This window comes from Nilaparvata lugens, chromosome 3, assembly GCF_014356525.2.
Source record: "Nilaparvata lugens isolate BPH chromosome 3, ASM1435652v1, whole genome shotgun sequence".
Lineage (NCBI taxonomy): Eukaryota > Metazoa > Arthropoda > Insecta > Hemiptera > Delphacidae > Nilaparvata > Nilaparvata lugens.
This window is the reverse complement of record NC_052506.1, coordinates 62,675,376-62,700,926: the sequence shown is the minus strand read 5'-3', so window position 1 is coordinate 62,700,926 and position 25,551 is coordinate 62,675,376. Positions and strand designations below refer to the sequence as shown.

At 34.0% G+C, this 25,551-nt stretch overlaps 2 protein-coding genes across 4 annotated transcripts in view; both read left to right on the top strand.

Annotated features, from left to right (window-relative positions):
• Nucleotides 1–865: 865 nt before the first annotated feature.
• On the top strand, nucleotides 866–12,550 carry LOC111049071 (nuclear pore complex protein Nup50). Its single transcript, XM_039424296.1, has 6 exons — nucleotides 866–1,048; nucleotides 2,664–2,860; nucleotides 5,200–5,543; nucleotides 6,889–7,206; nucleotides 8,393–8,539; nucleotides 11,861–12,550. The coding sequence occupies exons 2-6, from the start codon at nucleotides 2,684–2,686 to the stop codon at nucleotides 12,159–12,161; spliced, it is 1,287 nt and encodes a 428-aa protein (XP_039280230.1). The 5' UTR covers nucleotides 866–1,048; nucleotides 2,664–2,683; the 3' UTR covers nucleotides 12,162–12,550.
• Nucleotides 12,551–15,488: 2,938 nt separating this feature from the next.
• The window catches only part of LOC111049073 (tyrosine-protein phosphatase 10D), a 66,750-nt gene continuing 56,687 nt past the window's right edge, over nucleotides 15,489–25,551 (top strand). For all 3 annotated transcript variants that reach the window (XM_039424295.1, XM_039424294.1, XM_039424293.1), the window contains exon 1: nucleotides 15,489–15,861. In XM_039424295.1, the coding sequence (XP_039280229.1) occupies nucleotides 15,778–15,861 (84 nt within the window). In that variant the 5' untranslated portion in view covers nucleotides 15,489–15,777. The remainder of the gene's footprint in view (nucleotides 15,862–25,551) is intronic.

Here is a 25,551-nt window from a genome sequence, read left to right as displayed (position 1 = left end):
TATTTTCGAACTACAGCATTTCGATACGGAAATGCGAGTGCTAGAAGTGCAGAAGTCGACATTGGTAGTTCTGGCATGGAGTATGAATGACAATCTTAAAGCATATGTCTTCATTGCTTCATTGGTAGTTTTCGCACTCTGAACCTAGCAGCGCAGTGCAGGATGGTTTCTCACAGCTTGGCGTTGTTGTCATTTGAGTGGGTGTCTGGCTTGGAAGTGTTTCGGCCGCATTGCAGGATGACTGTTAACGGTTGCCGGAAGATCAACAGTTGGGTTTTTTCGTTATTTTTCGTGATAGAGAAATTCTGATTGCAGATTCGTTCTCAGCGACCCAAAGTTCAGCCTGAAGGCTCAGAATGTCAACAATGTTTTTAATAATAATTAAAAATCATCATGAAAAGTCATCAATGTGGTAGGCTAGTACATCACGTTTCTGGAAACTCTTTACTGGTGACTGGAGTTATTATTGATTATAGGTAACACAAAAATCAAAATAATCGTGAACAAGAAAACTGCTGATGAATGCGAATAAGACCGCCAAAATTATTGTGTTAGAAGTTTGAAGTTAAATCATAATATTATTGACGTACAATGTACTTACAAACTAACCCAGAAACGAACAATGTCTTGAGTCAAACTCAAAAATTGAAACTTGCTAAGCTCGTTCAATTAATTGAATAATAGTAGCACGGTAATAATCTCATACTGAAAAGTTCGTGGTTTCAGATTAGGCCTACGTTTCAAGTAGCAACGTTTTAGTTATCGAATGGCTAGTAAATCAGCCACTCTCAAATCAAGCAATTGTGACTATAAAATGTGAACAAAGCAGATCGAAAGAGAGTTATGTTATCGATATGTTCAAACATCGATAGTTTCGACTTTCGATACCAATGAATTTCCTAATTATTGGATTTTAGGTTAACAATGCCGATTGTGATTGTGAGATTACGGTTGTATTTTAAGTAAATTTCAATACATTGCAACAAAAATATTTTAAGCTTGTTTTTATCTTTATTTTGTTTAATTTTTATCATTTCTGGAAAAGCAAGTAAGTAACTTGATTAGTTGTGTACGTTACTAGGTATTACTAATAGTTATAGGCTTCTACTTGTGGTTAATGCTACTGCTCAGCGTTTCAACCAAATTCAATAACCAGATTATTATTATTAATAATTATATAATCGCTTGTATTTATTTCTCAATTAATATATATATTATTTTTCCCCTTTTTGTATATCAACGTATTTTGATTTGTTTCAGTATAAACCTTGTCAATTACAATGAAAATTTTAATAAGTAACAAGTAATCCTCATCTTCAATGACCCTGAGTTTCTCTGAGTAGGTTTCTCATTTCCCTCAAACTTGAAAACATATCATAGCCTAATTTAACCAATAATTGGAAAACCAATGCTTTTTAACTTTATCTTCTTGACTAATATGTCTTTCTTTCAAATAATATGCTTTAAGAAATTTAATAGTTTTAAAATGCAGTTTAATTATCAAATAAACATGTTCACCTTGTCTCAAGCCCCAAAAAAGTATTTCAAAACATTTTAAATTTTAAAACATTCTCTCTTCCTCCTTGCCTTTTTCCCATTATTTGGGGTCGGCTCTCCTCGATCTAAGTCTCCAGTTGGAACGATCCTGGGTCGTCTGATTTGTCAGGTCCAACTGCTTCATATTTTTATGAACTAAACCTAGCCATGTGAGACGGGGTCTGCCTCTGCCCCTCATCTGTGTCTCCATATTAAGTACTTTCCTTGTCATATTATTTGGTGAACGTCTATTTACATGACCATACCAGCGTAATCTTCCTTCCATTATCTTCTCATAGACTGGTGCCACCCGGAAACTGCCCCGAACATGTGTGTTTCGAATATGGTCCAGTCTAGTCACACCCCCTGCCCAACCAGAATGAAGTTTCTCTTCCTGCTTTTTTTCAGGGGCCACCACTCACTACCATATAGCATTGCTGGTCGCACTGCAACTTTATACACTTTTCCCTTGATCGGCACAGGCATTCTGTCGTCGCAAAGTACCCCCGTTAGCTCTCTCCATTTTATCCATTCAGTGTTTATTCGGCTTGAGATGTCAGCATCTATGCTTCCATCATGGCTGATTATGGAGCTAAAAATTTGCATTGACTAACTACTGGGAGTGGAGTACCTTGCAAGTGTATGTGCGCCTGCGCCTGATCATCATTGTCTCCAAAGCTGCAGTGCATATAGACCGACTTCTCTCTGCTAATTCTTAGGCCAATTTAAATGTTAAGACATTGGTAGAAAAAAATTAGGGTCAAGTTACTGTGAAATACAGTTTCGCAAAGTTTTAAACTTTCAACCAACTTTACTAGCCTATATTGAATTTCTCATCAAATTCTACATAGCCTAAGTTTTCAATATCTTATTTTTATTACCTAGGTACTGCGTTGTCGTTGACCAGTTGACGGACTTTTGTCGTCTGGTCAAGATACATTTTCTTGATGAATAAAATATATTTGAGAAGATCAATGATTGAATCTCATAACTTACCGGGTATCCACTACAGTATAGAAGGCGGTGGAAAAGGAAACTTGACAACTATGAAATCCACTGACTTTTGAACGTAAGTATTTCTACAAAAAGTATCCCGAAACTTTAATAATTTTTTGTCATTTTTTCAGAAATATATTGAATTTGGAAAATGTCATCTAAACGAAGAGCCGATGATGATTTGAACCATGAAAATTGGGATACAGATTTGAAAAAAGAATTGGCTGGTGAGTTTAGAAAGGCTTCAAAAGATATAATTCAACAGCGAGTCATTCGAACTGCAAAACGTCGAGGCAGTGGCTCTCCAGCTTCTTTCACAGACTCACAGGTAAATTAATGGATAAGACCACTTCAAGCTAATTCTGCTCTTTAATAAAAGTGATTTAAGGGCAGGGCCACACGAGCGTTTTTTAGGAGGTTTTTAAATGAGTCGGCAGGATTGGCTGATCTTGCTATTAAACTTTGATTTTTTTTTCAAATTTTGTGGATATCTTATCTGTTCATCTATAGTCCAGTCAAGGAATGGTTATAGAGAGAAAAGTTTGGAAGAGAATCTTTGACCCCACAGTAATAGTAGGGATAGTAAGGAGGTAACAAAATCAAAAGTCCCCACCCCTACTCCCTGTGCTAAAAGGGTGGAGATGGTTCAAAGGTACTACTTTTATCTTCTATAGTTTTCAAGATATCCAATCTTGAAAGTGTGGCATTTTTGAAAAAAAAACACCTTTGCCTCCAATATTTTGCTATTTTTGCTCTAATAACTTTTTCAAAATTGATGGAAATAATCCATGATGATTATGACCTTATAGAACGATGAATTCTTTTCTATTTGATGTATAATTTCACATTTTTACGCATTTCCCTTCGACTGATGTAGCAGATTTAGTATTGAGTGTGAAATATCTAGTTTCCAACAATAGACCATTTGACAAAGGAATTTGGAGGTAATGTTTTGAACACAATTTTTGACTTTGTAGCTTTGTTGGGACTAGTTAGGAGGAGAATCTATCAAAAGTCCCTATCCCTACCCCATGTGCTAAAGGGATGAGGGTGGTTTAAAGTTGCATTTTTAATGTTTTTGCTTCCACGCCTATATCTTAGGAACAATGCGTTCAACCGACATGACTAACTTCAAAAAATGAAGCTGGATAAATTCTCTACAACTTTTGTTGAATAGAGTTTTGTGATATTTCCAACAGTTTTTGAGATATTCTCTTTTGAAGTTGTAAAATTTTAAAAATAGCAGGCTTTTACCCAATTTTTCGCTCTTTCAGAACTTATAACTCTTCAACAATTCATCGTAAAAATAATTACTTACCGTAGGTTTGTAGAGCATCAAATTCTCTTTTATGATGTATTATTTCACTATTCCAAGTTTTCCTTTCATTGTTATAGCAACTTCAATGTAGGGGGTGATATTTTCAATGCTGCAACATTTTCAATCAATTGACAATAATATATGAAGGGGGTTTCTAGAAAACAATTTTTGACTTAGCAGCTCAATTGGAGCTAGTAAGTAGGTAACCATAGGGAAAGTGCGCATCTTTATCCCCTCTTTTGAAGGTGTTGAACCGTTGAGTTGACACTTTTTGCAAAGTTGAAAATTTCAAGATCGGATATCTCGAAAACTAAAGAAGATATAGAAAAAGTTGGATGAATATTGTAGGAAATTATGTAAGCTTCAATTTTCTATATGACAGTTACCGTATGTCCGTAATATACATAGTTTTCGAGTTATATGCGAGAACCACCCCCACCCCCTCAGCACAGGGGGAAGGGGTGTGGACTTTTGATATGTTTACCTCCTCCCTACCCCAAAAAGAACTGCGGGGTCAAAGATTGTCTTCCCAACTTTTCCTCCTATACCCTTTTTTGAGCATGCATTGCCTGGTCTATTGTAATCACAAGAAAAAGAAGACTGCACCATGATTTAAATACATTTAACAAGAAACTGATTCTATCTGAATTCATCTAGAAACATTCAAAAGGAAAAGCAGGAACTCAAAGAGAAATATGATTCCTTGATTATGACACTATGTCTCCCAGTAATCAACGAATCTATAGTACTACTAGGAAAACTAATCAAGGTGTCCATAGTATAGGACATAATAAATCAAAATTATATTGTATTAATACTTATTTCATGCAGATAAGTATTGTAGATGATGTAGTTATGGATTTCAATTTTATTTCGTTTTCCCTTAGGCCTAAAGCTATAAATACTTATGTCATACAAGTAGGGGTTTAGCCCACGCTCCGCAAGGGTCTGTGTAAAACATAAAACATGGATAATCGTTATTAAAGTTCAAAATTCGTAGCAAAAAAAAACACCAAGGTTGGACTTGAACTCACAATATTTCATTCTCAATTCCCGCTCGCTATCCTAAGACCAGAAGATCCAGACGGTAAACTGATTATTTGATTGGGCTTTCATCGTTTCGTGAACTTTGAATCACAAATTGAATAAATTTGCTGTAATAATTTAATCAGAATTAATAAAAATAAGCCTATCCTCGGTAAATTCAGAATCGTGGTGCAAAATGTAATGAAAGGATAGTAGTAATTTTCTATAATTAAAATTTGTTTCCAATTTAAACTCAATGCTGTATTGTACTCATTCTCTCCTTTAGTGTTTTTACTTTTAAAGAATACTCTACTTGTTCACAGGAACCTGCTAAAAATTTGTTTTCGTCATTTGGAGGATTCAAAACAAATTCTTCAAATTCAGAGAAAGATTTGAAGTCAACTTTCAGCTTTCTAAACTCGAATCCTTTAACTACGAATGGCAATCAACCAGATTTGAAAAAAGATATGAATGCTGCTACGACACTGAGTTTGGTATCGAATAGCAGTATTGAAAACAAAAGTGTGTCTTCACCAAACACTATCAACGGTAAAAAATATCCTCCCAGACTAGTAAGCTTAAATAAGAATTTTTCGGAGTGGATTAAATCTCATGTTGATAAGGACCCGTCCTGTATTCTTACTCCTGTATTCAGGGATTATGAAAGGTTTGTAAACTGTGCATTTCAACTTTCATCTTTCTTTTTAAAAATGAAACTTGATAAGTATAATATAACTTCACCTCCACCTACTGTCCAAAATACTTACTTAACTCCCTGAAACATAATACTAAAGTATTAAACAGAAAAACTCCCTAGGGAGTTAAAATAACTCCATTTAAATAACATGGGGAAGCATCTTTATTTCAAAAAAACTTACATTGCAAATAGATTTTAAGTATAATTGATTAACTTATGAAATGTAGTTTGTATGGTATTAGTAGACGATAAAAATGTATACATATCTTTGAATATTTTATGCTATTCAAAGTACCAGCCAACGAATATTTTTCATCTGCTATTCAAATCTGAAACGCGCAACCTGGAGTCGGTCATTGTTTCAAGCTGATCATTGTTACAACTTTTGCCGATAAATAGCGCTATCGGCAGTGCCAGCCACACGACCGGCTCTTGATTTTTAGTTTTTAAATTTTAGGTTGCATTGTAAAAGAAAACATTGTCATCAATAACGAGAGTTTTTAAAATTATTTGATTTACAGTTTCTATAAATGTAGGTGGAGGAAAAATGTTGTGTACATCACGAGTGAAAAATGCTTTTTCTCCCGCAGGAAAAGCTGCATTTTTCACTTTAGATATACAAATAACGATTATAAGGCATTATCGATTTCATATTTCCAATACTTGAAGTTTTTTCTTATAACTGTTCGCTGTCTAGGTAACGTTTTTTGAAAGGAAGAATGATAGAAGGGGAATTAAACCACAGTAATTGGAGGGGTGTAGCTGCCTCAGAAGTTATCCTTCTCGCTTCTGATTGAAGTTTCGAGCGCTCTTCACTTATCCAGACTGAGTGATTCACGCTAAGCATTGTGCATTGTACTATAGTGAGGTCCACGATATAATGTCAGTGGAAAAGATAAGACAACAGCGTTGCCTATTTTCTTTCTTGCCTCTGCCTTCCATAGAAGATAGATGGTATTGGTATATGCTACGTTATATTAACTGTGTATTCTTGTTGAAAATAATCAATTATATTCGACAATAAATATATTTTTAATGATTAGATTATGAATTTTTCAAGTTGAATAAATTTGTACATTGTTAAAAAACGATGTGACAACATTGCGGAGCTAGAAAAGTATAGCGCTCTGCTTTGTCGAATGATAGACTAGGATTGCAACTCCAATGTTAATTGCAACACCAATGCTTCCATTATAACGTGGACCTCACTGTAATATTTTTGTTCTTTATAAAAATCGACTTTCTTTTTCTTTATTGCTGCGTTTGCCTTTATCTGTAAATTTAACTTTTCCTATTATTATCTTCTTGCTCACAGATATTTGAAGGAACTTGAAGATGAGTTTACGGATGCAACTGATAGTGGTGAAAAAATGACAAATTCTTCACTTTCACCTTCAACCGACTCGACAACTAGCAAAGCGGCGGCAGCACCACTTAGTTTCTTTAAATCAGATTCCAACAGCACTTCAACTAGCACATTTCTATCGAAGCCAGATCAGGCTTCGTTAATGGTGAATCCTTTCACCAACAAACAAAGTAAAGGTGAAGAATCGGCCGGCAGTGGAGCCAAGGGATTCAGCTTTAATGCCAACTCTCAGCCTTCTTCGACTCCTAGTGGATTTTCTTTTGGAGGGTAACTATTTTTTTATATTATAAAAATTTTTATAAATGATTTCTCTGTCGAGTGTCAGTATATAATAAATTTCAAGTTCAGGCCCTGACTAGGCTTTCAGGTTTATTTTTTCTGTTTGAATAGTGTGAGTTACGTTTTCTTACGAACTAGATACTTCTCCTCAGAAAATTAAAAACCTCTTACATATAAATAAATACATTCAAACATATATATGTTTAAATATAAATATATATTATTCTAAATATATTATTGAAACGAGATATATTAAATATTATTATATAATTATTATGTTAAATATATTATTTTAAACGAAAAACCTCGGACTCAACATACAATTTATTGTAATTGAAATTCTCTTCCGGTTTCTAGGACACTTATTAAATTGAATGCACCATTAAATCTATGTGTTTAATGATCCATCAGATATAATTGACCGAGTGAAGTGAGGTCTAAGATTCAAGTCGACATTTGAGGTTTGGCATTTCTCTTAATGTTTATATGTTGCGCATTTACGGCGAAACGCGGTAGTAGATTTTTATGAAATTTGACAGGTATGTTCCTTTTTAAATTGCGCGTCGACTTATATACAAGGTTTTTGGAAATTTTGCATTTCAAGGATAATATAAAAGGAAAAAGGAGCCTCCTTCATACGCCAATAGTATAGTAAAAATCAGACTATTAGAATTATTCATCATAAATCAGCTGTCTAGTGGACTATAATACTACCCGTTCAAAAACATCGAACATCTTGAAAATGTATCTTTCCATCAACATTGTAGACAGTTGCAGCCAAACCTGATAACAGCGCTCACACTCACATTCCGGGACGACACGTCACGGTACGATAGAACAGAAAGCTCTATGTTTATTTAGGATTTTTTCTAGACATTTTAAATTGATGAACTATTTATTAATTTTTGAGAAAACATAACAACAGATCAATGTAACTTACTGAGCGCGAGGTCTACTGTTTACAGAACTACTAGTAAGTGCCCTAGGAACCGGGTATAAATCTGTTTGAAGAAAACAGGCAGATTTAATATGAAAACGTTTATCCTCACTCAATTATTTAATATTGTAATGATGTTTTTAATCAATATCATAAATAAAGCTTTGCAAGTCTCCACATTCACATAGTTTGCTTCTTTATTAATAGGATGTTTCTCATTTATTAATTTTGTAATAGGACGAAGCCTTTCACGTTTGGGAATGTGTCGGCAACACCTGTTAATAGTAATGCCGGTGATGGTGAGGCGGAAGCCGAGGAAACAGACGAACCTCCGAAGCCAGACTTCAAGCCAGTTCAGGAAGACGACGCTGTCTACTCGAAGAGGTAGCTAAAACCATTCTCTTGTCATTATATTGATGTCATCTGTTTCAATAGAGACTTGTTCGATAGAATTGAAACAAATCTAGCATTGATTCAGAAACCATCGTGATTGAGAGTGAGACACTCCACAATTGAAGTAAGTGAATCAGTGAATGCAGTTGAACACCTTCAACTCGCCTTCTTGAAATATGACAATTGAAAAAGCAACTCCAACAGTTTTGTTTTTTGGCACCATGGTTCATGTGCATGCGACGTTTCCACCGCAGTCCGCTGGGGCTAGACAGTGGTAGTAACAGAACACACTTATCATCTTTTTCGAAGTACTCGGCTATTCACATTAAACATTATGAAGCTCTTGATAGAACTGAATTTTTGTTGCTTTTTCACATTCAATTTATAGCTGTAATTTTATTTTTTCCAAGTGAAACACCGAATACAGAGTGTCTATGAATGAATCATAAACACTCTGTATTAACATCGATTGGATGCAACCCAGCATAAACCTATTCCTGTAGTTTAACTGTGAACTGTTAGTATTGTTCGAATGGGAAGCGTTCTGTTATTTATAAGGAACGAACAGGTGTTAGCCGTGATTTGCAACGGTCGGTCAATTATCAACTCTCTAGGATTACTGTTATGTAGTTCGCTGCTGAAAATCAAAAGTGTTATCCTATAAATTTCCTTTGAGATCTAAAAAAATTGCCAATAGAAAAATTAGTTGAAAATTAAAAAAATCAAATAATTTTTCATTCTTTTGCCAAAATTTCTTGATTACCCACCTTCATTGAAGTTGAAAATTCATTAAAAGCACGCTACCTCGAGACCACGACGTGATGCTTGAGAAGAAGAGTGGATTTAGTTGCTATTCTATTGCGTTGAACATCCTCAAATATGAAATAGAATTTCATTATTTGAATATTATTGAAATTTAAGATTAATTTATTTTTTAAAATGAGCCTTTATTTAGTATAGTCGTCATAGTCAGAATCCTTATACAAAATTCAATCATTTAGATAGTTCAGAACTTCAGTTGTGATGATGTTTCAAACAACATATCCCTATTTATTTATTTATTTATTTACAAAGGCTAAATTCTACAACTCGAGGGTTGTTTCCGAGCTCGGGATTTAACTAAGTTGTAGACTTTAAACAGCTGGAGTCAGAAAACTGACTTTCCGAAACGGGGGAAAGTCGCAGTCCACGTTCAAATTAAATTTCGGAGAACTAGAAAAGTGAACACAAAATAGAATAAAGAGAAAATAGTTTGAAGTTTTAGCTATTTTGAATTATTTAGGAATGTTACATTTCGTCAAGAAAAAACGTTTCCAATTACAGAAATGAGAAAATGAAGATTATCATAATAACTGCAACTAAGCCCCATTTCGGAAAGCCAATTTTCTAACTCCAGCTGTCAGTCTAGAACTTAGCTAAATCCCGAGCTCGGAAACCGGCCCTATGTTTATGTTTATGTTTTGAAGGGACGGATTCAAAGATCCAAAGGTTCAAAGAACCTCACACGTCAACCAAAGCTTATTGTGTGTCCCAAAAGTGTGTTAGTTAGGCAAACCAACTCCCGTGTCCTTTACAAGATCCAGGAGTTTCTTCCCTATACCAATATCCCATTCCTCACCTGGTTGCTTACAGCCAAACAGAGCCCTTCTTCTAGCTCCAAGACTTTCGCAATCCAGTATGATATGCTTAGCAGTCTCTTCACACTGATTACAAAGCCTACACATCTGGCTTTCATTTCTGAGTCCAATTGTGTGAAGATGTTTCCTGTAGTGGCCATGTCCAATTATCAGGGCAATCACCTACTTGACCTTACCTCTTCCCAGACTCACCAGCCAGCTGGTGAAGCGAGGGCTTGCGTCTGCCAGCAGTTTTTTGTCAAGTGCTTGACCAGGGTGACCCTGCCATTGCTGGTGGTGTAAGTCCCTGGACCATTTATTTATTGTGTGGAAGGCAGTTGTTTTACTTATGCCACAGCCCGGCTCTGGGCCAAGGAATGGCATACTAGAACCCCGCTTAGCAAGCTCATCTGCACGCTCATTACCTCCTATGCATACATGGCCAGGTACCCAACCAAGATGCACAGAGTTGAGCGTTGCAAGCCTGCTGAGCGTTTTGTGGCACTCCCACACCAATTTGGACTTGATTTCATTGGAGTCAAGAGCCTTGTCTGTGTACCAGACAAGCCTGCCTCTTTTGGGATAGGGCCCTTCCTCAGACTTCCACTCCTCTCCAGAGCAGAATTTAACAAAGAAAGGTTTAGTAAAAACCAACTCCGTGCTCATGACATCTGACGTCATCTCAAGCACAGGGCTGTGAGCAACAGCTTTGGCGATTGTGCAGTGGCCTGTTCCAGACAGGCTTTGGCCTGCAACTTTCAGTCGATAGGCTGATTTCCGTGCCTCTGCCATAATAAAAATGTTCAATGGCAGTAAGCCAAGAGCAACTTCAAGAGTTGGTGATGGGCTGCTCCTGGAAGCTGCAATGACTAGAAGTGTTTGCATCCTTTGTAGACTTGTGAGTTTGGCTGTGGCTGTAACCTGGTTTACCTTTGTCCACCAGACTAGTGATCCATAAGTTACCTGAGGCCTTATTACTGCCTTCTACAGCCACAGAGCTATGAATGTGAGGCTTTATCCCCCACGTGGAGCCTGCAAATCTTCTGGTCATCATAAGCGCCCATTCAGCTTTATGCAGTGTATTGTTTAAATGATTGTTCCAAGTCAGCTTTGAGTCAATGGTCAGCCCTAAATATTTGACTGTACTTGATACTTCAAGCCGTGTAAATTCAAGTTTCAACCTGGAGAGAGACTCCAGGTTCTTTTTCCTTGTAAATGGAATGACTGCAGTCTTCGAGGGATTTATACTTAGTCCCTCTCCAAGACACCAGTCCTAAGTATTTTAAGCCTGGGGGATGAATGATAATGCAAACGTTTTCACTTATGATAATTTCATGAATGGAGAGAAGAGATGATGAATAAGATTTTATATATTTATAAAATCATTTATAGTCATTTTATACTTATATTAGGATTAATCAAATTGTCAGCACCATTCCAATGTCAAGAATTAATGTTATTAACAAGGAATGCTGACAGTTCAAAGGAAAACGCACACAGCAGCAGACAGACGGAGGGAAAAATCCCTCCACAGATGTTCGAATGTTGCAACGCTCACAGACGTCCGTCTGTCTGCATCCAGACATTTGATTTCTTTCTCCGTCTGTCTGCATACGTAAGTCTGTAGATGTGTGCGTTCACGTTGACGTGAATGTGATGTATTTGCAAATACTAATGCAACTTTCTCTGTGCACAGATGTAAAGTGTTCATAAAAAAGGAATCGGGCTACGCTGACCTGGGAGTGGGCACTCTGTACGTGAAGCCAGTGGCGGGCGACAAGCACCAGCTGATTGTGCGCGCCGACACGTCGCTGGGAAACGTTTTGATTAACGTGTTGCTATCGGCGGGAATCCCATTGCAACGCATGGCTAAGAACAACGTGATGATGATTTGCGTGCCGACTCCGGGCGCCGCTGCCTCCACCGTGTTGCTCCGTGTGAAGACAGCAGACGAGGCCGATCAGCTCCTAGCCAACCTCGAAAAGTACCGAAACTAACTCACATTCCTTCTGCACTCGTATTCATGTGACAAGGCCACTCTCGCCGGTAGCCAATCCCAATGATGCTCTCAACCTGTGAGATTGACACCCAGTTTCTACACACTTATCAAATCTAATGCACTATTAAATCTATGGGTTTAATGATCTATTAGTCTGAATAAGTGTCAAATCTAATGCACCATTAAATCTATGGGTTTAATGATCTATTAGTCTGAATAAGTGTCAAATCGAATGCACCAATAATCTATGGGTTAAATGATCCATTAGACTTAATAAGTGTCCTAGAAACCGGACCTGATTATTCAATTATTATATAGTTCCATACAAATTATGTGATCGAATCGTTCAGCGTAAGATAAGCGATGTAATACTTTACTTTCTTTTCTGATATTTTAGTTTGTAATAAAAGTGATTGTTGAAAATATCAATCCTAAATCAGTCTAGTGTTTTTGTTCGAATTATGCTTTTTATATTAAAGTAATGGATATTACTTCATAAAAAAACGTTTGTTTATTCAAGACCGATTGAAGTTCTATAGTGAGGTCCACGTTATAATGACAGTATTTGTTCAACTTTGGTTTTGCTATCCTTGTCTATCATTCGACAAAGCAACTGGTACTATCCTTTTCTAGGTCCACAACGATGCCAATTATGTTTTTGACAGTGTAGAAATATAATTAATTAATAAAGAGAATCGGCATCGCTATTCTTCTATCTTTATCCATTGCCATTATAACGTGGACCTCACTATAGTCCTATTTTCTCATAGATGTTGATGAAATCTCGTGATTTTTACCATTTGAGCTTATCATTTAGTCCCTGGTGACCCTGTGATTGACTAAAAAATGAGTATGCCACAAGAAAAATTGTATTGCATTGAAAAATGAAAAAATAATAAAACTAATCCAAAATCTCGGTTAAATGGTAGACGCCGAGTTGATACGAAATTTGAGATAAACTGTTTTTGCAACATTCAAAAATGTGATTGCGATTGCATTGATAGTGAAAAATCTAGAAGAGTAGTTGTGTTACTGTCAAGGTGAGGTTTCCAGTTGGCCATATACATTTCCACAAGTGTAATTATTTAAAGTAATGGCCTCCTATGACGAAAACAGATGCTGTGTGCTGAGGTTCCCTTGAACTACAGTCCAGTCACCAGGTAAGCTACTTTGCTGCAAAAAACACCCAACTAGATTAATTTTTCGTGCAATGATCCTGGAGTAGTGGACAGCTTAAATACAAATGCTTACCTTCTAGCCATGGAGCTTTTTGTAGTGTGCCCCAAAAACAGGATTTCCGGTTCATTTTCCCACTTTTCTGTGATTTTTGCCTAATAAGATTATACAATTTTTAAATAAAATGAAATCATCAGAGATTTCTATCTTCAATGATTATTGTGTTGCAATTTTTCAAAAACGAGTCATATTTTCGGAAAATTGAAATTTCAAGGAATGTTTGTTTTTAATCGACTAGCCTATACCTTTCTTATGAGTGTTACCAATTTTATATGTATAATTCAAAATCCCTCTGGTCGTAATTTCCTGCTCGACAACATGAGACCAGGCAGACCGCTCTCTCAGATAGATTTTTAGTACTCCTGATGACAATGTTCCTTGTATTTTGAAAAACAGCCAATTCTTAGCTTTAACCATCATAAATCCATTGTCCTCACATTGAGATCCCGAACAGTAATGTAGGTATAATCTCCTGAGATCATGTTCTATCAGAATCACCCGTTAGATGCACCTAATTTCAGTATTTAGTAGTGGAGAGGCGTACATAAGGACACCTAAAGGTAAAGGATCAACATTTTAAACACTATGACACAATGATTGGATCTTCTCGAACTAAAGCTCATTCTTCTCGGATCGTCAAGGCGGTCAAAATCATGCATCCCAGGTCAAATTCATTCAGAAAATTTATTCTTTGGTACATTAACCAATAGTTCCATACACAAAATTTCTATATTCAAAGCAGTGTATCTCGGTAACCTGACAAGATAAAAAAATTGTACTTTGTCTTGATATTGAAAATAGGGTTTTGTTCTTATTTATTTAAACTTATACAGTAAATAATCTATTAGAAAATGTGTTTGTGATGTGTTTAAATCTTTTCAAGATTGGTGTTTTTTTCTAATTCTCAGGGTCTCTGCCATTTTTTGGTAACAAACCAAGATGAATTTAAGGCAAATGAGCTTGTATAAGGTACGGAGGTCTCTATTTACAATTTGATACCAATAGGCAGATCTTAAATGCTGTTGATTTACACAATCATGTTTTCATGTTTTACACAGTAATGTTTTCAACATTATTAGGTACTACCAGAGAAATCTTCTATAATATGCTATATTTGTATTCTGTGGTACTACATTTCGAATTGTATTTCACGAGAAAGAATTATACAACAATAACCATGCATAATCGAAACATCGTGATTGTCCAATATTTCCCTCATCTCATCCAAGTCAATAAAGACGAAAACAGGGTTTTGCGCAACTAAAACAAAATTTTTGCAAGGTGTTAGTCTACATATAACTTAGTTCATAGCCAATAAAGCCTGGAGAATCACAATTAAAGTCCTCATCATCTCAATCCCCAAAGTCCTCATCAATTTCAATAGGATCCCCAATCACACCCACCGTAAAATTACTATTGTGTATGAGATATTGAGCCGTTCTCGGACTTTTCACCCACTGTTTATAATATGCTAACTGGCATTGCCCAAAACGATCTTGTTAAAAAAATCGGAAGAAAATGAGAAGTAAAGACATAAAATAGAGCCAGTAATAGCGAGGTATAGAATAGTCAAGGTGAAGATCAGTAAGCTATTCACTTACTTACTTTAATAACTTCTACTTACAATAATAATTTAGCCTACGTGTACTGCAAAAAAATTAACCCTTGAATTTTCACGGCCGTTTTTACACTTGATAATTATTTTAAAAAACAAGAAAATTGTTCTGAAAGCAGAAATCGACTATTTCATATCCTTTCCTTGAGTTGAAGCTCTGCAGTTCAGAATAAAATTTGAGATATTATTATTAATATTAGTTTTAAAATTAAAAAAAAAGGTGTTTGAAAAGTAGTAAATTTTCAAATATTCCCTCCGTATCTATAGCCAACCTATAAAAGCATTGTCAAAATTAACGATATCAATTTCATTCAATCTCTGAGAGAATTTCACACATTTCAACACAATTGTGAATATTTTGTTTCAAAAAGTCATTTATTTTTATATTACCAAGCGTAAAGCTCTCGAGTGAGGTAATTCATCAAACCGTTTTCAGAATTCAGTGTTGCTCAGACTGCTTTCTAACTTCCCACTTCTCAGTTCACTTGCTCTCTTGCTCACAGTCACTTCATTCAGTCAGTTTTCTTGAACACTTGTGACTTGTGAGAAGTTAGTCAGTTTTCGGGTCTGCGTTATGATAAATACGTTTTCCTTTGTTTTTCATGTTCTATTTTCTTGCAAAAATGTTTTTTTAGGCAAATGTCTGTGATAGTTTTCTTTATCAAATTTCAGAGGACATTTTTAAAATGTTCGTAATTTTTTTATTTTTATCTTCGTGACATAAGTAGGACACCTTTCTAATTTCTCCAGGATAACAATAATAATGAAGTCAGGAATCTTTCAACGAACGTCAAAAAAACAACTTTCAAGGATACTATCAATCTACTTCATTATCCTTTTTTCGAAGGTAATTATAAGTATTTTTTATTTTTAGCAATTTCTACAAGTTGAAACAAAATGATGTTGAAACAAATTTCCGTGTTTACAAGTTTTCATAGTATCACATATTGCGTATTTATTTACTTATTTGCATTGTTTATTATAGTATATCTTATTTTTTAAGTTTTGATTATGTAGTGATAATTACAAAATTGAGAATTATCCGTACTTAAAATTAACCCAATACCTATGTGCTTGATTGTTAGTGGAAATGTTTTTGGTTATGTTTTGCTATTACCGTACGACCTTCCAACTTCAACTAAACAAATTATTTATTTTTATCCGCCAAGTGAAGCAAATCTTGAATCTTCTAATATTAATTAAAATTAATATTTTTATTTTGTTGATTATTATTTGAAAAATCAATCTTATAACTGTAAAAATTTTACGGTAGCCTATTAACTTGAGGTAACATACTTTTTCCTAAGTTTTAGGAATAGGCCTACAGTAATTTTTAGCATGTATCATTTTTCAATTCAAACAGAATGCCATTGGGTTACTTTAAAAAAAAATATATATAGAAACAATTTATTTATTTTGATCATAGGTACTGCTCTTTCTATAAAAAAACTTACTCATGAGTTACTTTGTTCTGCTCTTTTGATTAAAAACTTATGTTTGTATTATATTCGCGGTGATGCCTGATTTTGTTTCAATGAGTAAGATTTATTTTATTTTCAATGAAGTGTAAGACTCACACTAAAATTTTATATGGTTCCGCATTAGATATTAGCCTACACTAGAACAATAGGCTGTAAGATCAAATGTCTGAGCGAATTGTGGCGCATATTAGTCCTATGCTATACGGACCGAATTTAGGTCGTAACAGAACACATGGTGTCTTACGGTGGTATTCAAGCTTGCATAGTCTGCCCTATAAGAAACTGGGATTTGTGTAACGACTGAAAAAGCGAGTCGAAATTATGTTGTGTGTACTTGGTTTATATCGACCCATTGCATATACCCTTACATCTTAGTCCCGTATTATAATAGGACCATGGGCTAGGTCGCTATGAATGGTGACCGTGTGTCACAAAGCAATTTTGGAAGTTAGTAAAGCAGGTAGTGAGAAACCAGTAAAAAAACGCCTCATCAGTCCCCAATCTTGGTGTCTCAGCGGTGGCCTGCCTGGCGACCGGAGTGAGAACCACATGGCATCCAAAACCTGATAGGCGTACCCCTGTTTGTGTATGTTCTGTAAGACTAAGACAATAAGAACTAATGCACTCGCTCGGGCACTTGATGCTCCTCTGGCAACTCAACCTAGTGTCGTAATGTAATGAGGCACTTACTGCTTTATTTAGACTACATACACCATATTTTGTCGGTTGGACACAACGTCTGATATCTGGCTAGTGTCTTACTCGGGTCACCAGCCCGGCCATCGTGGTTTCACCAATGTTATCTCACTGGTGTCCCTTTACACCCTGGTATCATAACTTACTTTGCACATTACCAACCTAGCTTGCTGTATACCCTGGTGTCCTCATGTAATATTGGCACAAGACCAAGTAACTTGGATAGGTTAATTGCATTGTGTCATACATTAAAAATCTTCTGATTACAGTGAAGATTGATCGCATGTTTGCTTTATCTTTGTCACCAATTTTGCTTCAAACTGATAACTTCTTTTGTTCTTGATGTCTAGATTATAAGTTATAATTATATTATTTAACTTGAGCTCAGATAGTATTATTTTCCAATACAGAAAATGCTGAAATGTGTACGGTACATGGCAGAGAAGTAATATTTCTAATATAGATTATTTTTATAGTCACTGTCCAACTTGTATATTTCAAGTGCAACTATTTTAAATATACCCAACTAAAATTAATTTATGATTATAATAATATAAACTGATTAAATCAGCTTTTTATTTAAGATGATGAATGCTAATTTTTATTAGTATAACTTCTAGCTGTTAAAATTCATATCTTTATATTATAGCAATAATAATCTTTAATCAAGAACTATTGTCAATTGATCGTAGCTATTGAAAGAATCCTTATTGCTAGCTAATAAGAGTCAGATCCAGATTGGTGATGCCCACGCTTCATTCACATTACATGTTCCAGTCCTACATGACTGATAAACAGCTTTGTCCAACTAGATAATAGAAGTTCATTGTGTTTAATTTGGTAGACTTTTTTATTGATTTTATAGTTGTAGGCCTAAACTTTACTAAGAAAATTAAACCACAATGAAGTATCAGGTTAGGTAACTATGAATCTCTTAATATGTACGCTAATGTATAAATCATAAATGGCTGTATACGAATCTATGAAAGAATAAACTTTCAAATTGGAATTGCTGAGGAAGTCGTAGTTTCAATGAAAACCGCAGTTACGCGGTTTCAATGAACAAGTTTGATTTATTTAAGTATAATGATACATTTTATTATTTGTGTATCAGTGTCAAGAATATTGTCCTGCTTTGTTCCTTCAATCAACTCACACACAACTACACATTGTAACAATAAATACAGTCTCCGAAATAAGAAAATGGGTAATAAAAATAATTTTATGAAATAATTCTATCATAGTGGCTTGTGTGAGCAACACATATTAGCAAGATAGTTGGGCTAAATTAAACTGGAAATTAGGGCTATTTCAGGGGCGATTCAATGTCAAATTTAATTAGTCATAACGAAACACTCCCAGGAGCATCTATTGTGTACTCAGAACACGCCAATGAGCTTCTAAAGTAGGCAACTATACAGTATATCACGTTGATTAATTTTTATTATAAAATTGGGTAAGTCTACACCCAATTAACCAATAAATACTGATAAATTGTGAATATTTCCATCATTAATAATGCACGTCTATTATAAATACATATATATCCTGAAATACATATGTAAGTTATATCCTTATAATTATTTATTTTGCTATTTTTTTATTCACTGTATTCCTATCATTACCACTATAGAACATTTTTAAATATAGTTTAAAATCATTATTATTCAATTAATAAATTGAAGAGAAACGTATTTGCCTATGAAAACTTGAGGGAAAATTGTTCTACTATAGAAATCCATCTCTATGAATTCAATTTAATATGATCGTGCTTGTGTGTAATAAAAATAGAATATGATGCAACGCTGCCATACGTTCTCTATACAAATGTGGCTTAATATGTGTCCCACATTACAGCGAATTACAGTACTTCAAAATGTTTCACTATAACTAAAAATAATAATTCATTTTTAATTTTTAATATGCTTTATTATTTCTTATTTTTGTTTTTAGTAATAATCTATTTTTTTCTGTAAACGTCCTTAGTATTCAAACGCGTCTGTTGTTATCAAATCTGTAATATTATGTAAATTATCAGAACTCTTTCGCCACACCCGGACTGTATCTTTATGGGGAATATTCACAGTATTATTTTTAATAATTGTACCTGCAAATGTAATCTATTTTGTGAATAATAAGTATTTTGATTTGAAAAAATCAGTAATTGAAATAGGAAATAAATTGAAATAGTCATTCATAGGAAGTTATACTCAAAGAAAAATCCTCATACGAAGATAATGTCACTCGAAAATGAAATTTAATAGTAGCTATTTATCATAATTTTAGTTACTATCCATAACGGTGATTTGTTGAACAAAATTAAACTTTTTACAACAGTAATTGCTACTAATGTAGCCTATCTGTAGCACCTAATAATCAGAGTTTCTGATTTTTACACATTTCAAATCATGAATGTCAGACTGCCCAAATTTTACATTTCCTCTGTACTATCAAAGCATACTAAACTTTATTATTGCAAACTGTTTTGATTCACTAAGTAACATCCATTATTATTACTATTATGCTATTGTGAAATACTACTATTGTAGAGTAAATCACAAGGAATTTTTTTTAATCTCCACGGATTTATATATTTTTAAAGAAAATTTTGTCAAATCATCAAAATTGATGGAATTTCTTCAAACAAAACTTTCAATTCAACAATTTTTAGAGATATAGAAGAGTATATCTATCAAGTTCTGATAAACGTGAAAAATCAATAAATTCCAAAGTAGAAAATCCAGCTAGGCCGAAATTTTTACTGAAGAAATGTTTGAAAACAACGTTTTCTATAATACTGTGATTTTTCAAGAAAAACCCAAACAAAATATATTATAAGGCCCGGTTGCACAAAGGCCTGTTAAATTTTAATCATGATTAGATTTCACGAGAAGGCCGCTTTCACGATAAAACCGCTCCGCCGGCAACGGAGAGATACCGGGTTCGATTCCCGGTCTGGGCGTAATTTTTGGATTGTTTTATTCTTCAAATCTCCTTTTGCTATTTAGTTCGTCGGTCAATATTTGCTTTTTTCTTAGAAGAAGGCTCTTGGTACTCGTGGCATTCAATCGGGATTGAAAGTTAACAGACTTTTGTGAACCGGACAGTAGAAGAAAAAAGAAGTAGCAATGCATTTTTTAAAATCAAACATTGATTTTCTTAATTAATTCTCTGAGGCCCGGTTGCACAAAAGCCGGCTAAATTTTAATCGTGATTAATTTGAACCACTCAGAGAAGGCGTTTTTTTTTGAAAAGACGACTTCTCTGATTGTTTCTCGTGGAATTAATTACGGTTAAAAATTTAACCGGCTTTTGTGCAACCGGCACTCAACCTTCGCCGCTTCAAGTTTTTTAACCCCAGGTGCTCAATTGAGACGAAATTAATCACGATTAAAATTTAACCGGCTTTTGATGCCCAGCTCTAGGATTGTGTATGGGTAATGAGACGGATGATGATTAGATTAGATTAGATTTCTTTATTTATGTATGTTACAATATTTACTGGCTTATACACTAATTTACATTAAATGACGATAATGCTAGTTATTCAATGAATTTCACAAAGTATAAATAATTCATCAATGAGAATAAATATATAAATGCAATTAGAATAACGATAACTTGGAGATAGCAGGGATTCCGGAGACAAAAAATGAAAATGTGTACACAATCCTAGAATCTGTTGCTAGAGCGATTAATACTCCGTTCAAAGGAGACGATATCTCTATTGCTCATAGGTTTCCTTCTTCTAAAAATAAGACAAAATCTATAATAGTTCGCTTCACGTCAAGAACTGCCAAAATTAATTGGAAATGTGCGGTGAAAGCAAAAGGACACTTGAAAAATGGAGACTTGAACTGTAATCTTCCACCAGGTTATATCTATGTGAACGATCATCTCACTGCATACAACAAATCTCTACTGAATAAAGCTAGAGATCTTAAAAAGAACAATAAATTAGCTTATGTCTGGGTGAGTGATGCAAAGATTCTCATTCGTAAACAACAAGACTCTCCGGTAAAACGTATAACTAACGAAGAGGACCTCAAACCATTTGAATAAATGTATTACTACACTATATTTACTGGTTTCTATTATTTAAAGACTGATATATATATATATATTTAAATGTGGCGATATGTGTCACGAGATGACCGAGCTCTGTATTTTTTTTTCTTTCATTAATAGTAATAGACTTCCTTATCTACTTTAACTTTAACTTTCTCCTATTCTTTTCTAAGAGTTAATTCTATTCCTTCTTAATTCCTTTTCAAATTTCTCCTTTATTACAAGATTTCAAATAGCTTATTTTTCGTTTTCCTATTAATTTTTCCTTTTATTGTATGGCTCTTATAAATGACCCTGAAGAGCATATTTCTCTTGAGACTCACAATACTATTATAATAGAGGATATTTTTCAATCTCAGATTGAGTTGTTTGGTAGTAGTGATAATCAATCTTACCTGAACATTATCCACGTAAACATAAGAAGTTTGCGAAAGAATTTTGATGAGCTATCATACATTATCAGTAATTGTTCATTAGAGTTTCATATTATTATCCTCAGTGAGACTTGGATAGTTGAAGAGGATGATTTTAATTTTAATTTGAATGGTTATTCAGTGGTTAACAAGCCATGTAAAACAAATAAATGTGATGGAATTTGTGTCTTTTTCAAATGTAATTTTATAGTAGATGAGTTGGATTACGAAATAAAAGAATCTAACTCAATTCTTTTGGATGTACAAGTGCCAGGTGCGAAGGATAAGATAATACTTATCGCTGTTTATAGGTCTCCTTCAACCAATGTAGATAATTTTCTCAATTGTTTGAATGATTGTTTGTATTCTATCAAAAATAAGCCCAATATAATTTTTGCCGGTGACTTGAATATTCATCTGAATAAGTCTACGCTTGCGACTAATGAATATTTCGGAATTTTATCCTTCAATAGTTTTAAATCATACATAAACAAGCCTACTATAGTTCAAAACGGCACTGAATCGATTATCGATCACATATTTTTAAAGAATTCCTCTTTCAATCCTGACAATGTATTAAGTTCACTAATAAAAACAAACATCACTGATCACTTTTGTGTCAGCATCCACATTGATCTTTCAACTGACAAAATTGTAAGTAAAAATAATTCTTTCAATAAAATAGATTTCAATAAATTAATATTATCCATTGAAACTGAAAACTGGGATAACTTATTAGATGACAATTTACATGTGAATGAAGCAATGCAAATTTTAACTGACAAAATATCAAATCACATTAAACTTGCAACAGTTACAGTAAAGATTCCGCATAAATTACAGTAGAATAGCTACGTTAAGAATTTTCAACTTGAAAATAGTTCCATCATGGTGTCTGTTGAACTTTCTACTATTTACTACTCCCAAAGAATATTTTTGTAGTCAAGCCGATATTTTATTGTTATTTTTGTCTGCTTTTGTAAGCTTCAGCTTAACTGAATCACTAAATTTTTATAGTTTCCAATTTTGAAAAATTTGTTTGGAATTTTTGTAAATATTTTTTTCATCATTCACTTGATTATTATACTGTGATATTCTAACCTAAATTCTAACCATCTTCCAATATAGTTGGACATAAGCTTATCAATAAATTGAAAATATCAAACCCTTCTGATAGTATGATAGGCCTAAGCATAATTGGTAGTGTTGAGAGTGACAAGTATACTGTATCGAACTTAAAAGTAAATACTTATTGGATAGAATAGATATTATTTTCTATTGTTCAATTGTACATGTTGAGAACTTCCATAATGTGGGCATATTCTTTTTTGCAATAACAAAGCAAATTCTTATAAGTAATGGAGGGTTTGTTAAGTAAAAAGTATCTTGTTGCACTGAAGCGTAGCTTTTAGGTTTGACTTAACCCTCATTTTCATTTATTTGTGAAGTGCATTATACAAGTGCAATACAATTTATTTTAAATTATGTTTATATAATCTACTTAGATTATGTATACATGTAATTCTTGGTAATTCTTGGGATCAATCATTAATTTCTATCTGCTTGAAGTCCAGGTTTTCTTGGAAGGAGGACATACTGGTAGATCTGTAGTTTTACTTGCAAGAGTTTAAATATACTTTTCTCTTTAACCAAAGTTCATTTGAGAGCACCACCAATGCATAGTAACGCAACGCGTATTTCAAAACAATAGCATAGATGAAATGCTGTCATAATCTTTCTTTCTATTGTATGTAGCTATAGAGGTCATCATTGTTAAGCAGTGTTCCAGGCTTCCATGTGTAATTGAAAGTTCTATATAATCATATTATTTTATGATAATTATTATTCAAACAAAATAAATGTGAGTATTATAAGAATAAAATTAATCAGAATATAAACAACTCTAAGAAAATCTGGGAAACTTTAAACGAATTGTTAGGCAGAAGACATACTAAAAAAATTCCCAAAATAGAAGCTGATACACTAAATCAACATTTTGCTCGCGTAGGAAAACTTTATGCTGAGAAATTGAAGTCAAATAATCCCATTGCAACAACATGTAATCATTTCAAGGACTCATGTGTGGAGCATTACAACTCTTTCTTCTTGACACCTACCCATGAAAATGAAATTACTGCTACAATAAACTCTCTAAACAATAACTGAGCTCCAGGAATTGACAATATTAGCAATAGGATTTTAAAAACTATTCCACCACATATTATAAAACCATTGAAGGTGATAATAAATCAATGTTTTGCGGAGGGTTTTTTCCCTGATAGTTTAAAATTGGCCAATATCATACCCCTACATAAATCAGGTGATGCTTCTAATCCATCAAATTATCGTCCAATCAGCTTGTTGAGTACTTTTTCCAAAATTATTGAGAAGTTAATAAAATACCGTTTAGTTAGCTATCTCCTAAAGCATAATATAATTCACAAAAATCAATTTGGGTTTCAGTCTAAAAAAAGTACAGTAGATGCAATATCTCTTCTAACACAGAAAATTACAGAAAATTTCAATAACAAAAATAAAACAATAGCCATATTTTTAGACCTTGCTAAAGCTTTTGACACTATTCCTCACTCAAAACTTCTGATAAAAATGGAAGAGTTGGGTATTCGAGGAATAGCCCTTGAATTATTTAAGAGCTATTTAAAAAATAGATTCCAAATGCTCAAAATTGATAATAAAACCAGCCTTGAACAACTCACTGATTACGGTCTTCCACAAGGAACAGTCTTGACGCCGATTCTCTTCCTAATCTACATTAATGATCTTCTCAAGTTAGAATTAAAAATTGGTGTCTCAATCGCTTTTGCTGGTGACACTTCATTGTTATTCAGTGAAGCGAATTGGGAGGATACTAAAAAAGCAGCAGAATCCGGACTTATAGTAAAATCCTGGTTTGATGAGCATATATTAACATTGAACATAGAAAAAAGTAATTTCATGTCTTTCTCTCCAAATTCTATAGGCCAGCCGCAAGGTTTGGATTCCATTAAAATCCATAATGTAAATTGCAAAGAATCTGATTGGATAAATTGTACATGCTCAAAGCTTAATAGAGAACATCGTGTTAAATATTTGGGTGTAATGATTGATCAACATTTGCGTTGGGATGTTCACATCAATAGTACATGTAACAAACTCAGACATTGGATAAGTAAATTCCGTAATATCAGCCAAGTTAGTAGGTAATAAAAAAATCTCAAGACTCATATATTTTGCCTACATTCAATCATTTCTGCAATATGGAATAAAAATTTGGGGTGGAACATACTGAAACCACTTGGAGAAACTTTTTGTAATTCAAAAACACATTATAAGAGCTATATTGGGAAAACCCAGACTCTATCCAAGTGAGTACCTGTTTAGTGAGCTAGATGTTTTAACTGTCAGGCAGCTTTACATAAAAAATTTAATCATCTACATAAATAAACATATGAATCTTTTCAACCTGCGTGTTTCACCATATAACCTCCGTCCCTCATCTATTACCTTTCAAATTACAGATACTATTTTATCAATTTGTAGAAAACAATTTTTATATCAGGTATCAAAGCTCATCAATGTTATTCCTAACCATTTTATCACTAGTAAATTGAATAGAAAACTGCTAATTGAAATTCATACATGGATAATCTCGAACAATGTAATTTTGACTATGTAAAGTATAAAGACTTCTCATGTTTTTTATGTAATCTTCAACTATTCTTTACTTTCCCCTATGCCTTCACTCTGATCTTTCTCTTCCCTTCCTCACTCACTTTTTCTTTTCCCTATTTCTTAATAATATCCCATTATTATTATTTTCATGTACTGTTAAGCATTGAACACTCGGCCTCTGCGCTCAGGTTCCTCGAACCTTGCAGG

What these genes read in the sequence shown, in the direction of transcription:
- LOC111049071 (XM_039424296.1), top strand. Translation starts at nt 2,684, where the DNA reads ATGTCATCTAAACGAAGAGCCGATGATGATTTGAACCATGAAAATTGG. An exon ending in CTTCTTTCACAGACTCACAG is followed by an intron (nt 2,861 to 5,199) that starts GTAAATTAATGG and finishes ACTTGTTCACAG; the next exon opens with GAACCTGCTAAAAATTTGTT. An exon ending in AGTGGATTTTCTTTTGGAGG is followed by an intron (nt 7,207 to 8,392) that starts GTAACTATTTTT and finishes ATTTTGTAATAG; the next exon opens with GACGAAGCCTTTCACGTTTG.